General features: G+C 41.2%; 1 protein-coding gene across 1 annotated transcript in view; it reads right to left on the bottom strand.

Moving 5' to 3' along the window:
• The window catches only part of TMEM144 (transmembrane protein 144), a 34120-nt gene extending 23835 nt beyond the window's left edge, over nt 1-10285 (bottom strand). The window contains exons 1-4 of the mRNA XM_029235821.1: nt 10114-10285; nt 7904-8026; nt 4504-4603; nt 2780-2860 (exon numbers count right to left, since the gene is read on the bottom strand). Of these exons, the coding sequence (XP_029091654.1) occupies nt 2780-2860; nt 4504-4603; nt 7904-8026; nt 10114-10222 (413 nt within the window). The 5' untranslated portion in view covers nt 10223-10285. The remainder of the gene's footprint in view (nt 1-2779; nt 2861-4503; nt 4604-7903; nt 8027-10113) is intronic.
• Between the last annotated feature and the right edge of the window lie 4680 nt (nt 10286-14965).

The raw sequence follows: 14965 nt of genomic DNA, 5'->3' as shown, positions 1-14965 counted from the left end.
TTACGGAGCGCGGGATCTAGGCACGCGGGCTTCAGTAGTTGTGGCTCGTGGGCTCAGTAGTTGTGGCACGTGTGCTCAGTAGTTGTGGCACATGTGCTCAGTAGTTGTGGCTCGAGCGCTCTAGAGTGCAGGTGCAGTAGTTGTGGCACATGGGCTTATTTGCTCCGAGACATGTGGGCTCTTCCTGGACCAGGGCTTGAACCAGTGTCCCCTGCATTGGCAGGTGGATTCTTAACCACTGTGCCACCAGGGAAGCTCTCAAAGCCTTTTTCTAATTGAAAAGGAAATCTGTCTTCTTGTGAACTCCGACTCCTGGATCTTCACTGAAGCATGTCTAAGAGAGTGTCCTGGACTTTGTTTCTTGGCATCCACTCCACTTCCACCCTGAACCATGGGGACTAGAAGACTGAAAACTACATTTGCCCAAACTGTGCTTCATCTCGGCTTTGCCAACGGTGGGGGTGGGGTGAGGTCGGGCATCATCTTGCCTTGGGTGGCTGCAGGGGTGTCAGCAGCTCAGGGCAGACACATTTCTCCCCACAGTGCCAGCTGGGGTGGGTGTCCTGGGCTTTGGGTGATGCCACCTTCTCCCTTTGCTCTTTTGGGCTTTATAACATTTTTTGTCAACAATTCCCTGTGCTAAATCCTCTGCTGTTCAAGATGCCTGGGGTGGTCTTGGATATGGAAACTGACTGATACTTAACCTGGATAACACGTAGGGAAGATGTAAGGCTAGACATGACCTTAGCAACGCTTTACAGTTGACTATACAGAGGATGGGAGCAATTGTTTCCATTTTAAAAAGAAAAGCAACATCCTAAACCAATGTAACCAGATTCCAAGTTTCCTTATACTGGCTATGAAACTCCAAGTCATTTCAATGAATTCTCTTCAGAACAAACTGATTTAATGGAGTTAAAATGGAAAGGTTCCAGAAATTCATTTTAGTAAAGGGTAAAAAATATTAACAAACAGAAAACTCAGTTAAATAGAGTCGAGGGACCAGAATGGGGAGCTCACATGCTCTGTGATCATAGCAGAGCCCAACGGGAAAGAGACAGACCCCTCTTCCTTCCTGGCCAGGCCTCAGCCAATGGACAGCCATGGACTCCTTGTTTACTATAACCCTCCCAACTTCCTTGTGTCCTCTATAAAAGCGTTCTCCTTCCCTTGATGTGAGGGACTTGTACTGGTTCGCCATGGTTGCAGACCCTGAACTGCAATTCTCTGCTGATCCTGAATAAACCCATTTTTGCTGGGGACAATCTGGCCATCTATTTGTTTCAGGTCAACAAAAGAAACTTAGAAGAGAGCCAGGATGCACCACAGAAGAGATCACTGCATTTTCCTGCCTCAGACCAATATCCAGACTAAGTTGGGTGACCCCCAGACATGCTGGCTAGTTAACTGTTCAGTTGGACAACATAGACCCAAAGGGGTAACAGAAACCAAACATGAAATAGTTATTAATTAAAAGAGTGACTAGTGTAATTAAACCCACCATATAGAGCATTAGCCATGTGTCTAGCACTATACATAGCACTGAACATATTTATTTAATCCTCAAAATATCCTATGAGGCTGGTGCAATTATTATCCCCACTTTATCCCCAGATGAAGAAACCAAGGTTTAGAGAAATTAAGTGATTTGCCCAAGGTCACACAAGTAGAAGCGATAGAACGTGAATAATTTGTAATTTTAGAGAATGTACACTTTCTAAAGGGAGAAGGAACATGGAGAAAAACAAAGCCTGATGGAGTGGATAAATTGGCCTCAAATTATCATTAAGTCAAGATGAAGGCATTCTACATTCCAATTTTGGGGCGTAAAGAAATGTTTTCTGAGAGAGCTCTTCAAAGCTTGAATGCTCTGTGAATTGTACAAAATATACAAAATTGCCTCTAACCAAAAATGTCAAGAATCTGCTATTTTAGAATAATCAATGTTATTTCCTCTCCGATTGGCCTGGAAGAACTCTCTAAGGCAACATTTCAACAACAAAGAGATTGTTCCTGAATGTGGCTGGAGAAAAGCCGTCAGCTGCAGGAGGAAGGGAAATATAGTGCTCTTTCCCTGAAAAATAAAAAAGTACTAAAATCTTCACAGGCAATACTATCCATTATGAGAGGTGCTGACAGGAAATACAGATGGAGCCTAGAGAGGAAAAGGGACCGAATCTAAGGTGACCTAATTCTGTGATGGTTTTATGGACTGAACACTGCCATTCAGACAGTGAATATAACTAGACATCCCCGAACAGGTATTTACATGAGTGTGTGTTGTCACAGGTGAGAGAGTTGTTACGTGAGCGGGTTGAGAAGAGCTGAGTGACGTGACAGGAAAGTGGAAACTGAGTGGCAAAGAATACATGAGTAATAAGAGAGAATCAGTGGCTATTTCAGAGCATCGGGAAGCCAGAATAACATTGACTTACAGCATTTTCTAGTTCGCAAAATACTTTAACTCCATTTGATCCTCATTTATGAGCTATGTCTTATGATTTTTCTGAATATTACAGATAATGAAAATGAGCTTCACAGCAGCTAAAAGGTTTCCCAGGGTCTCAGAGCTTTTGACCACTGAGGCTGGGGCCCCTGACCCCAGAGCTGATACTTTCTGTCCCCTGAAGCCATGCCTGTCAATGTAAATGAAGAATCTGAGAAAAAATCATGTTGATTGATGAGACGTGGGTGTAAAGCAATGTCCACACATCAGGATCTTTAACAAGTGTCCTGAATGTTGGGAAGAAGAGTTAAATCATAAGAAATGGCCATGTACCTTACTACTGACAGCCCGGCTCCGATGTAGTTGAGCAGTGGTTTTGACACCTCTTCTGCATCCATTCCAAACCAGCCAAACCTGGAAATTGAAAGAGTCATATCAAAGTAGATATTGTTGAATATGTGTTCATCACAGTGTTTAAGGCCATGGACTCGGGGTCAGATTCCTGGATTGAAATCCTAGGTCCCTCACCTCCTACCTGTGACTTGGATAAGTTAACTATCCTTATTGTGCCTCAATTTCCCATGTTTAAAACTGGAACAATTATACCTATAATTATACCTCACGTACAGGTTTCTTAAGGTTAAATGAGCTAGTATATGTAAAAGTACTTGTCTAAAAGAAAAGTCCCTTTCTCATTAAGACTAAGGAAGAAGGAAGAAAAAATAGATTAAGTGGGTAATTGAATGCTGACAAGTTGACTGCTATTGTGTATAATACTTGAAATAGACTTCAATAACTGCTTGGTTAAAGATCCCTGCTCTTTGGCATCCCTTTAAATTCTTTTTTTTTTTTTTTCCCATGTCTTGAGGTTGTAGTGATCATCACCGACAATCACTGTGAACCACCCAGGGCCAGAGAAAGGAGGCAAGGACAGGAAAAAGAAAATAGCACTTGTAAAAAGCAGGGCGGGGATGAGGAAAGGACAGGAAAGAATGTACTGGAACTTAGCTGGCTTTGTTATAACTGAGGTTGTTGTAGTGTTTTGAGCGGGAAGAGGGGCCCGGAAAGCAAGGTTAGAGTAAAAGCCCCCTTTCTATTTATTTTCCCAAACTCAACTTGAATGTTCATCGTAATGCTGACTGAGGGTGGTGCAGTCCAAAAGGATCGTCTCAGATGATGAAGCTGTTCCCAGGCTGCACCAGACAATAGGGCAGCTTCCGCCAGATACGGCGATAGAGCACTTGACACGTGGCCAGTGCAGCCGAGGAACTCGATGCTTAACTTTATCACATTTTAATTAATTTAAATTTAAATACGCATGGCCACATGTGGCTTGAGGTGACCCTATCTGGACAGCTCAGCTCTAGAGCTGCAGGTTGACAAACTTTCCCTTTAAGGGCCAGCGGGTAAATATTTTAGGCTTTGCAGGCTAGGTGGCCTCTTGCAACTACTCACCTCTACCATTATAGGGAACAAGCAGCCACAGACACTCCTTAAACGGATGTGTTTGGCTGTGTTCCAATATCACTTTATTTACAAAAATGGCTGGGAAGCTGGACCAGGGTTTGCTGACACTGGCTCAGACCCCAGAGGGAAGAATATGGGCTTTAGAACCAGCAGGCTTGGGTTTGAATATGGCTGATTAGCTCTGTGAGCTTCAGCAAGTTCCTCATCTTCTTTGCGTGCCAGTTCTCTCATAAGATAGCACTTACCTCATATAGTTGTGAAAATGAGATGGGAATAATGTACATAATATGTCCAGCAAATTGCCACACACAGAAAGGGAACATAAGTATCAGTGTCCTTTCTCTCTCCCTATTTGTTCCCTAGAGACAATTCTTTACTTTATCTTGATCAGAGCGTCAGATCACTTCTTTAGAACTTAAGGGAAATAGTAATTCAAGGTAGCATATGTTATGTGTATGCCTTACCAGTAGTGGCCTCTGTGAGGGTAGGAACCAAGCATTATTCCTCTCAGCTAGTCCCATTCTTAGCACTGGCCTTACACAGAGGGTGAGTGCAGAGAATCATAGTTGAAACACTTTGCTTTGTGTTACCTTGAGCTTGCCCAGCCGATTAAGGCATTAAATGATCCCCAGATTAAGATTCCAAGGCCCAAACCAATGGTTTTGATAATTGGGACAACCGCAATGTTTCCTGTAGATGAAATATACAGAAGAAAGGTGTTATTTCCAATACAGAAAACAAGTTTATCAATTGAATTAATTTTTATTTTAATTTCAACTGAAGCTCATGGGAGTGTTCCCTTTTCTCCACATCTTCGCCAGCATTTATTGTTTGCAGGTTTTTTGATGATGGCCATTCTGACCGGTGTGAGGTGATACCCCATTGTAGTTTTTTGTTTTTTTTTTTTTAACATCTTTATTGGGGTATAATTGCTTTACAATGGTGTGTTAGTTTCTGCTTTATAACAAAGTGAATCAGTTGTACATATACATAGGTTTCCATATCTCTTCCCTCTTGCGTCTTCCTCCCTCCCACCCTCCCTATCCCACCCCTCTAGGTGGTCACAAAGCACCGAGCTGATATCCCTGTGCTCTGTGGCTGCTTCCCGCTAGCTATCTACCTTACGTTTGGTAGTGTATATATGTCCATGCCTCTCTCTCGCTTTGTCACAGCTCACCCCTCATTGCAGTTTTGATTTGCATTTTCAATAGCCATGGAAGCACCCTAAATGTCCATCAACAGAGGAATGGATAAAGAAGATGTGGTACGTATATACAATGGAATATTACTCAGCCATAAAAAGGAATGAAGTAATGCCATTTGCACCAACGTGGATGGACCTAGAGATGATCGTACTAAGTGAAGTAAGTCAGACAGAGACAAATATCATATGACATTGCTCACATGTGGAACCTAAAAGAAGGCTACAAATAAACTTATCTGCAAAACAGAAATAGAGTTACAGATGTAGAAAATAAATTTATGGTTATCGGGGGTAAGGGGGGGGTGGAGGGATAAATTGGAAGAGTGGGATTGACGCATACACAGTACTATATATAAAATAGATAACTAATAAGGACATACTGTACAGCACAGGGAACTCTACTCAATTCTCTGTAATGATCTATATGGGAACAGAATCTTAAAAAAGAGTGGTTATACGTATATGTATAACTGATTCACTTTGCTGTACAGCAGAAACTAACACAACATTGTAAATCAACTACAACCCAATAAAAAATTTTAAAAATAAAACAAAATAAAGGTTTAATAAAAATGGAAAAAAAAGCTTATGGGATTTGGACAAACTTAGTAAAGCGCAATTCGTCATTTTAAAAATAAAACAGCCACATGTTTTGGCACTTAAACTCATGATTGTGACTGCTAAAAGAGCCAGGCTTAGGGCAAAATCCTACAGAGAAAATGTTGAATTAGCTCCTTGCCTAACTGCACCAATGCTCTTCATCCTTAGCATAGGTCTCTGTTTTATGTCTTTTTGCAGAAGCCGGTCAATGATAAAATCAGTAGTGACCATCCCCTACGACTCGAACCAGGGCCAACCACTGGCAGATGTCCCTGTCCCAGTACGGCCCCAGACTTTGCTCTCTCATGCTCACCCACTTGTCTTCTGGAGTCCTGCACCCAGTGCTTCGTGCGCAGGACTAAATTCATGGTTGGTCTTTCCAGTTCTTGATTGGCTGTCTGGTCTCAGTCAATCTCCTCTGGAAAGGTTCCCTCTCTTGGTTTCCAAGATCTCTTCATCTCCCAGTTCCCTCCTGTTTCTCTCTTTCTCTGGCTGCTCTTTCGCATCACACCTTCCGGATTTAGATGCCCTCTGAATATCTTCCCTAGAACACACCCCTCCTCTTGCTATATTCTTCTTTGGGTACTTGACTAGTTTCATGGTTTCAGCTATCAGCTAGAGTCACATGCTCCCAGTGCTAGCCTGGACCTTCTCCAGAGTTTTAGTGCCGATAAGAAATTTCCTGGGCTTCCCTGGTGGCTCAGTGGTTAAGAATCCACCTGCCAATGCAGGGGACACGGGTTCGAGCCCTGGTCTGGGAAGATCCCACGTGCCGCGGAGCAGCTAAGCCCATGCGCCACAACTACTGAGCCTGTGCTCTGGAGCCCGTGAGCCACAGCCACTGAAGCCCACACGCCTAGAGCCCGTGCTCCGCAACAAGAGAAGCCACTGCAATGAGAAGCCTGGGCACCGCAACGAAGAGTAGCCCCCGCTCGCTGCAACTAGAGAAAGCCTGCATGCACCAACGAAGACCCAACACAGCCAAAAATAAATAAATTTATAAAAAGAAAAAAAAAAAAAAGAAATTTCCAACACCAGGAACTTTCAGCTCAAAAGGTCCCAGCTGAACTCATTATTTTCCCTTTCGGACACGTTCTCTTCCCTGTTTTCCTCATCCAAGTCAATGACACCATCACTCTTCCAATCACTCACGAGAAAATCCCTACATTACCATTGGGTCCTCCCTTTCCTCTGCTCCCCACATCCAATCAGCTACTGTAACCTACAGCATCCCCGTCTGCAGCAGTTCTCAAACTAGGCTCTAACCCACCGACTCCCAGTGGGACCTGCTGGGTGAATATAGATACTATGGTGGTTGTCAAGATCCGCAGGATGAATGGTTGCTTTCTCTGTTCCCCTCTCCCGTTAGACATGACAATCGTAAGCATACTAAGGTATAAGTGAGCTACAATAATTACAACTCTAGTGGAAATTTAAAAGTTAACTCTTTTGTCCTCCAACCCATCATCTTCACTAAATCACTTAATTCTGTAGAGATTCAAATTAAGTAGTTACCCAGTACATTTTTAACGTTTAAAAATTCATTTGCTTTTAATCAAACTGCCTCTAGAGAGCCTTGATACTTGGGATTCTCTTTGCTAAAGAGAAGAAAACTCTCCTGGGGTGCATTTATAGTAAGAGAAGAAAAGCATCCCTGATTGGCCAAGCAAAGGTGTAAATTCTAGTTATATAACTTCAGGCAACAGTGAGAAGGCAACAGAGGGAAGATTTTTGTTTGCTTCTGTTTCTCTGCCAGTGCTTTTGAAATGATAATGTGTCTGTGTTTGTCTACTTTTAAGGACAAGTCCTAAAGATGATAGTTGTAGAAACGACTATTTAATAAATATTTTCTGACAAACATAATGGGAGAGAAAGAAAGAAAGACCAGAGCACTTAAACTAATATATGAGTTATGCTTGAACAGATAGCGAGTGAAACATTTTTCCTATAATAATTTTATATAATTATACATATAATATATAGTAATAATTTTACTATCACAATGATCTACCAGGAACTAAGAAAGAAATCATTAAAAGGAAAGAGTCAGGAAATGTACCAAAAATATTTATGGAGTATATAAATGAGAGAAACTAAATTGTTCATTTAGTTCCCTTCTACTATGAACCAGATTTATTTGGATCATAGCATAAAATGATTAAAGAATAAATTATATCAAATATTACCTGTTGCCCAAATGCAGCCCCCAACCATTGCAAAAGGCCAAAACTTAGGGCAATGTAATATCAGATTGACCACCAAGGCAACCAACCATATGGCAGCACAAAGAACCCACTGGAGAAACATTCCTGGAAATAAAAAAAACTGGTGTCATTGGTTCAAACTGATCTAAGGAAATTAGTGCGTTTGGGAATATCAATGAATTATTATAGTAATGGTCACAATTTATTGCATGCCTCTATGCCAGGCACTTTACATGTTTATTATATTTCTTGTAACTACTATGCAACATAATTAACCCTAATTCAAAGACAGAAAATGAATCAGAGATGAAGCAACTTGTCCAAATAGCTAACAGTCTGTAAAACTGGAATTTAAACTCAACTGGACTCCAAAGCTTGCTCTACACCGTGCATCCCGGCTTAACAGGGATCAAAAATTTTCTACCAAAGAATGTTGGCAAGACCAAGACTACATACTTTTATTCAGATGCTATACTTAGTGCCATTCCTCACCGAAGACAAGGCATTAAGAACGTCACAACAGCATGATAGTAATTTAAACCTTTGGGGACCATATGCACCATTTTGGGATAAACATAAAGTCCTTTATGGCCATATGTAGGTCTCATGCACTTGGAGTTGAGTGTCTGCAATGAGTCAGACATTCCAGACCTGAGAATTAGCCTTCTAGGTCAGGGCTACTCCCCTTCCTATGCTCTGCAAGTTACTTGAAGGTCACATGGTGATATGAGGTGTATCTGTACTTTTCTGAGGCTTAGAAGGAAGCTTTAGGGATTAAAAGGATACAGAAAATATCGACATTGGAAAAAATACTAAGGTAGTTATAACTCAGTGTAGCACTTTTGACTCTATTGGAAAATTTTCCCTATTTCTAGTCAATCTCACGGTGGAGGAGAGAAAAAAAGGCTGTTAACCTCTAAGACAAAAAAAGTAAGCACACAGAGATGAAAGGGAACTTCATTTTACAAATGAGAAACTGAGAACAAAAGAGTGGATAAGGTTTGTCTGGGATCACTCCGTTCTTGTAGAACACCCAAAAGTCAGGTCCTCTAACCCTTAGTATGTTTTTTGTTATTTTTTTAGCACTTTTCATTCCTGTTCTAACTCCAAAGGGGAGAAGAAGAAAGGCTCTGGAGGGAAAGGATTTGTAACTCTATTGTCTTAGTGGTATAAAGACATAAGAAAAAAGGCTGAGATAAAGTTGAAAAAAAAAAGACATAAATTGGAGTGAAAACACAATGCCTCCCACCAGGGTTTCACCATAACATCCCCAATTTCTCCTGGCTTTAACAGGAAAGGCAGGTAGATAAAAACAACTACTGCTTCTCCTTCCCTATAATTCACATTACAGTCAGTTCTACCATAATGTGACATGTGTGTTCCTAAACATCACCGTACTGTGTAAAATCATGTGATAAAGCCTGCAGAGCTTAGGGGGAAAATGGGGCTAAGGACACAACACTCAGAAACTTCATCAACAACTTATTAAGGAAAGATAGGAGCCTAAAAAGATGGTAGTGCAGTTTTACACTGGTTAAGTGGTTAAGACATTCACAAATGCTGCAATAAATATGGAACTTTACCTTAAAAAAGATCTGAACTTGGCTTATGCAAATGGATGTCAGAAGTGTTGTAGCTTGTGAATTATTGGGAAGGTGGTGAATGAGGGTTTGAACACCAGATGTGTATGGGCGTGGTGTAACAGACCTGGTGGTTGTGTGAAGGGGTGTGTGTGGGCATATTTTGTGCATTACTATGCATCTTTGTTCATCTGGGTGCAGTTTTCTGTGTTCACCTAATGCTTGTCAGAGTCAAAATTGCTCATAGGCAAACACAGATTTCGTGTTATGTGCGAATTGTTTTCTATTATATCAATTGTGTTGGCAATTTGTGTTTGCAAAACAAGTGTTAGCAGTAGAGCTAACTTCCTTCTTTTCTAAACATAACAGATATGGCTAAAAGACTTTCCCCATCCTAGCTTTATGATGAAACACAATATTAAGGTTATCCTACACTGACTAGCAGTCAGATAACATGGCATGGGCATTGTCAAATGATTTTTTTTAAGCTCTATTCATTTGGCTTCAGGTACAGCAAAATTCATTTTTATAGCCATCATTTTAAAAAGACCAAAAAAGTGAACTTCACATTTAAAATTAATTTAAGACTAACAATGAAGGAAACATAACTACCATCGCCAGTCTCATATTTTTTAAGTGGTACAAAGTTTGAGCCAAACAAAAGGATGGCTACAATAGAGGAGATGAAACCAGTGGTGAGGTCTGTTCCATTATTGCTCATGGCTCTGGTCCTGCCCGAGAGCAAGCTGGTTCACTTTCAACTTGATGTACTTTTCAAGAGCTTCTGAAATAAAAGGAGTAAAAATGAAACAATTAAAAAGTTGTGAATCTGTGAGCAAACTGTGATCAATACATGATACTTATTGAGTTTGTCAAAAGTATGGTAAGAGTCCTTCCAGATAAAAAGTTAGGACATTATGAAATTATGTATTACATTCACAACCCATGTTCATTCATTCATTTTTTCATTTATGTTGGCAACAAATATTTTTTGATCACTGACCTACAAAACAAACAATAAAACAAGCAAAATTTGTCTTCAGAGCTTGAAAACCTAACTTCTTCCAAGATCTGGATACAATTTGTATGATATCGTAAAGAAATTCTTCTGTGTGGGTAGATTGTATCATGAAGATTTGTGGACCAGGATCCTGTTCAGTTCAATTGGTTGTTGTGACAAGTCAATGACAGAGCACGGGTGAAGACTTTGAGACCTATCAGTGCCTTCTGAGCACAAGCTGTTCTACTATTTAACACGAGCTTAAGGGCACATTTAAGTTGTATTGTTGCTACATACTCAGGATCCCCTAGAGGCAAAGGCACTTTTCTTCAACAGTAGCACCACCTAGGTGTGTATTAGTTTAAATAGTTCATGAAATTATATTTGTGACTTTTTAAAAAACTGAACAGATAGAAGAATCTCCTAAAGATCTCTTTAACAATCTCTTGAAGGTGACCAAGATGGTGGAGAAGGAAGACCCTGAGCCTACCTCCTTCCAAAATTCACAAAGAAACTATCAATGAAAATGACCTGAAGGCTAGTAGAAAAGATCGTCTGCAGCTAAAGATATAAAGAAGGAACCACAAGGTGATGAGAGGAGGGGTGAAGACACAGTAGAGTCAAGACTGACACCCATGGGTAGGTGACCACAAACAGTAGGATAATCACAATTGCAGAGATTTCCCCAAGGAGCGAGGGGTCTAAGCCCCACATTGGGCTCCCCAGACCGGGGATCCTGCACAGAGAAGATGAGTCCCCAGAACTTCTAGCTTTGAAGGTCAGTGAGACTTGCATTTGGGAAAACCAGAGGTCTGTAGGAAACAGAGCCTCTGCTGTTAGAGGGCGCACACAAAATCTCACATACTTCAAGACCCAGGGCAGAGGCAGTAATATGAAAGGAGCCTGGGTCAGACCTCTTGCTGATCTTGGAGAGTTGCCTGGAGAGGCGGGAGGCAAGCAGCTCTCACCCTGGGGTCACAGGTGTTGGCAACAGCCATTTTCAGGAGCTCATGCTGTCACTAGGGCACTGGTGTTAGCAAGTACCATTTTGATGTCCTCCCACTAGCCTATTAGCACTGGAATCTGGCCTCACCCAAAGGCCAGTTGTCACCAGTCCTGTGATGCCCGAGGCTAAGCAGCCAGCAACGCAGAGACTAGCCCAACCCACTAGCAAGCCAGCAGAAGCCATAGGTAGCCCCCACCCCCAGTCCCCAGTATCCGCAGAACCTGATCCTGCCTATCAGCAGGCCAAGACTAGCTCCAGGACCCCCTGGCTTGCAGCTAGCCACCCCAGGACTTGATTCTGCATTAGGGGGTCATGGAGCTAGTGTTAGACCACTAGTACAGCATGTGAGATTTTGCATTCTCTCTTCAAGAGCAGAGTCTCTGTTTCCACACTGGGCTGGCACTAGACACATGACCCCCTGGTGCACTTCAGGCAGATGCATCAGGAGCTGGCCTCACCAACCAGTGAGTGGGCACCAGTCTTGGGACAACATGGTCCCCATAGCCAGCCATCCTGAGACTTGGCCCCTTCCACCAGTGGCCAGCAGCCTCTGCACTAGGCAGGGCCTGGCAACCAACTGGGCTGAGGGCCAGCCACACCTACCAGTGTACCCACAGTAGTTGGCCCTAACACAACAAAAGGACTCATGCAGCCCATATAAGAAGCACCCCTAGAGAATACATCTCTGGTGACCAGCAGGGGGTGTGCTGCTGGGGTGATTAGGATGTCTACTACTTAAGACCACTTCTCCAAGATCAGAAAATATAACCAGCCTATCTAATACAGAGAAGAACAAAAACAAAGAACCAGAAAAATGAGGTGACAAAGGAATATTTCCAAAATGAAAAAACAAGATAAAACTCCACAAGAAATGCTAAGTGAAGTGAAGGTAAGCAATTTACCCAATAAAGAGTTTAGGTAATGATCGGAGAGATGCTCAACAAACTTGAGGAAAGAATGGATGAAACAGTGAGAATTTTAACAATGAGTTAGAAAATACAAAGAAGAACCAAAGAGAGGTGAAGAACACAATAACTGAAATAAAAAATACACTAGAAAAAAATAACAGTAGATTAGATAATATAGAGGAAGGGATCATTGAACTGGAAGACAAAACAGTGGAAATCACCCAAGCTAAACAGAAAAAAGAATTAAAACAAAGAAGGATAGCTTAAGAGACCCCTGGGACAACATCAAACATACTAACATTCACATTAAGGGGTGTAGGAATGAGAAGGGAGAGAAAAGGGGCAAAAAACATATTTAAAAAAATAATAGCTGATACACCATACTAACAAATTGAAGAATAAAAACCATATGATCATCTCAAAAGATGCAGAGAAAGTTTTTGACAAAATTCAACACCCAATTATGATAAAAACTCTCCAGAAAGTGGGCATAGAGGGAACCTACCTCAACATACTAAAGGCCATATATGACAAACCCACAGCCAATATCATTCTCAATGGTGAAAAACTGAAAGCATTTCCTCTAAGATCAGGAACAAGACAAGGGTGCCCACTCTCACCACTATAATTCAACATAGTTTTGGAAGTCCTAGCCATGGCAATCAGAGAAGATAAAGAAATAAAAGAAATCCAAATCGCAAAGGAAGAAGCAAAACTGCCACTGTTTGCAGATGACATGATACTATACATAGAGAATCCTAAAGATGCCACCAGAAAACTATTAGAGTTAATCAATGAATTTGGTAAAGTTGCAGGATATAAAATTAATATACAGAAATCTCTTGCATTGCTATACACTAACAACAAAAGAACACAAAGAAAAATTAAGTAAACAATCCCATTTACTATCATGTAAAAAGAATAAAATACCTAGGAATAAACCTACCTAAGGAGGCAAAAATACCCATATTCAGCAAACTATAAGATACCGATGAAAGAAATCAAAGATGACACAAGCTTTTTTATTTCTTGAGAAAAAAGAAAAAAGCTTGAGTTATCATGCTCCCCAATTTCATACTTCTAAGCTACAGTAATCAAAACAATATGGTACTGGCACCAAAACAGAAACATAGATCAATGCAAAAGAATAGAGAGCCCGGAAATAAATCTACACACATATGGTCAATTAATCTATGACAAAGGAAGCAAGAATACACAACGGGGAAAATAAAGCCTCTTTGATAAACGGTGTTGGGTAAACTGGACAGCTACATGAAAGAGTCAAACTGGACTGCTTTCTCATACCATGTACAAAAATAAACTCAAAATGGATTAAGGACTTAAATGTGAGGCCTGAAACCATAAAATTCCTAGAAGAAAACATAGGCAGTTCACTGTTTGACACTGGCCTTAGCAATTGTTTTTTTGAATCTATCTCTCCAGACAAGGGAAACAAAAGCAAAAATAAAAAACAAATGGGGGACTTCCCTGGTGGCGCAGTGGTTAAGAATCCGCCTGCTAATGCAGGGGACACGGGTTTGAGCCCTGGTCTGGGAAGATCCCACACGCTGCAGAGCAACTAAGCCTGTGCACCACAACTACTGAGCCTCTGCTCTAGAGTCTGCAAGCCACAACTATGAGCCTGTGTGCCACAACTACTGAAGCCCGCACACCTAGAGCCCGTGCTCCATAACAAGAGAAACCACCGCAATTAGAAGCCTGCACACCACAGCGAAGAGTAGCCCCTGTTCACCGCAACGAGAAAGCCCGCGCGCAGCAACGAAGACCCAATGCAGCCAAAAATAAATAAATAAACAAATCTTTAAAAAACAAAAACAAATGGGACTACCCTAGCTAAAAAGTTTTTGCACAGCATGGGAACTACCAATCAAATGAAAAGGCTGCCTACTAAATCAGAGAAGATATTTGCAAATGATATACCTCATAATAGGTTAGTATCCAAAATATACAAAGGACTCATAAAACTCAATATCAAAAAACAAATAACCTAATTAAAAAATGGGCAGAGGATATGAATAGACATTTTTCCAAAGAAGACACACCCTTGGCCAACAGATACATGAAAAGATTCTCAACATCACTAATTATTAGAGAAATGCAAATCAAACCACAATGAGGTATCACCTCACACCTGTCAGAACAGCCATCATCAAAAAGTCTACAAACCACAAATGCTGGAGAGAGTATGGAGAAAGGGAACCCTCCTACACAGTTGGTGTGAATGTAAATTGGTGCAGCCACTATGGAGAACAGTATGGAGGTTCCTTAAAAAAACTAAAAGTAGAACTGCCATACCATCCAGAAAATCCACTTCTTGGTATCATTCTGAAGAAAAACTAAAACACTGATTCAAAATGATATATGCACACCTCTATTCATTACAGCATTATTTACAACAGTCATGATATGGAAGCATCCTAAGTGCCCAGCAACAGATGAATGGATAAAGAAGATGTGAGATATATACACACACACACACACACACGCACGCACACACACACGCACACACACACACAACATGGAATATTA

Source organism: Monodon monoceros, unplaced genomic scaffold (genome assembly GCF_005190385.1).
Source record: "Monodon monoceros isolate NGI ecotype Baffin Bay Population unplaced genomic scaffold, NGI_Narwhal_1 Super_Scaffold_20, whole genome shotgun sequence".
In the NCBI taxonomy this organism is placed as follows: Eukaryota; Metazoa; Chordata; class Mammalia; order Artiodactyla; family Monodontidae; genus Monodon; species Monodon monoceros.
This window is presented reverse-complemented; position numbering and strand designations above follow the sequence as displayed.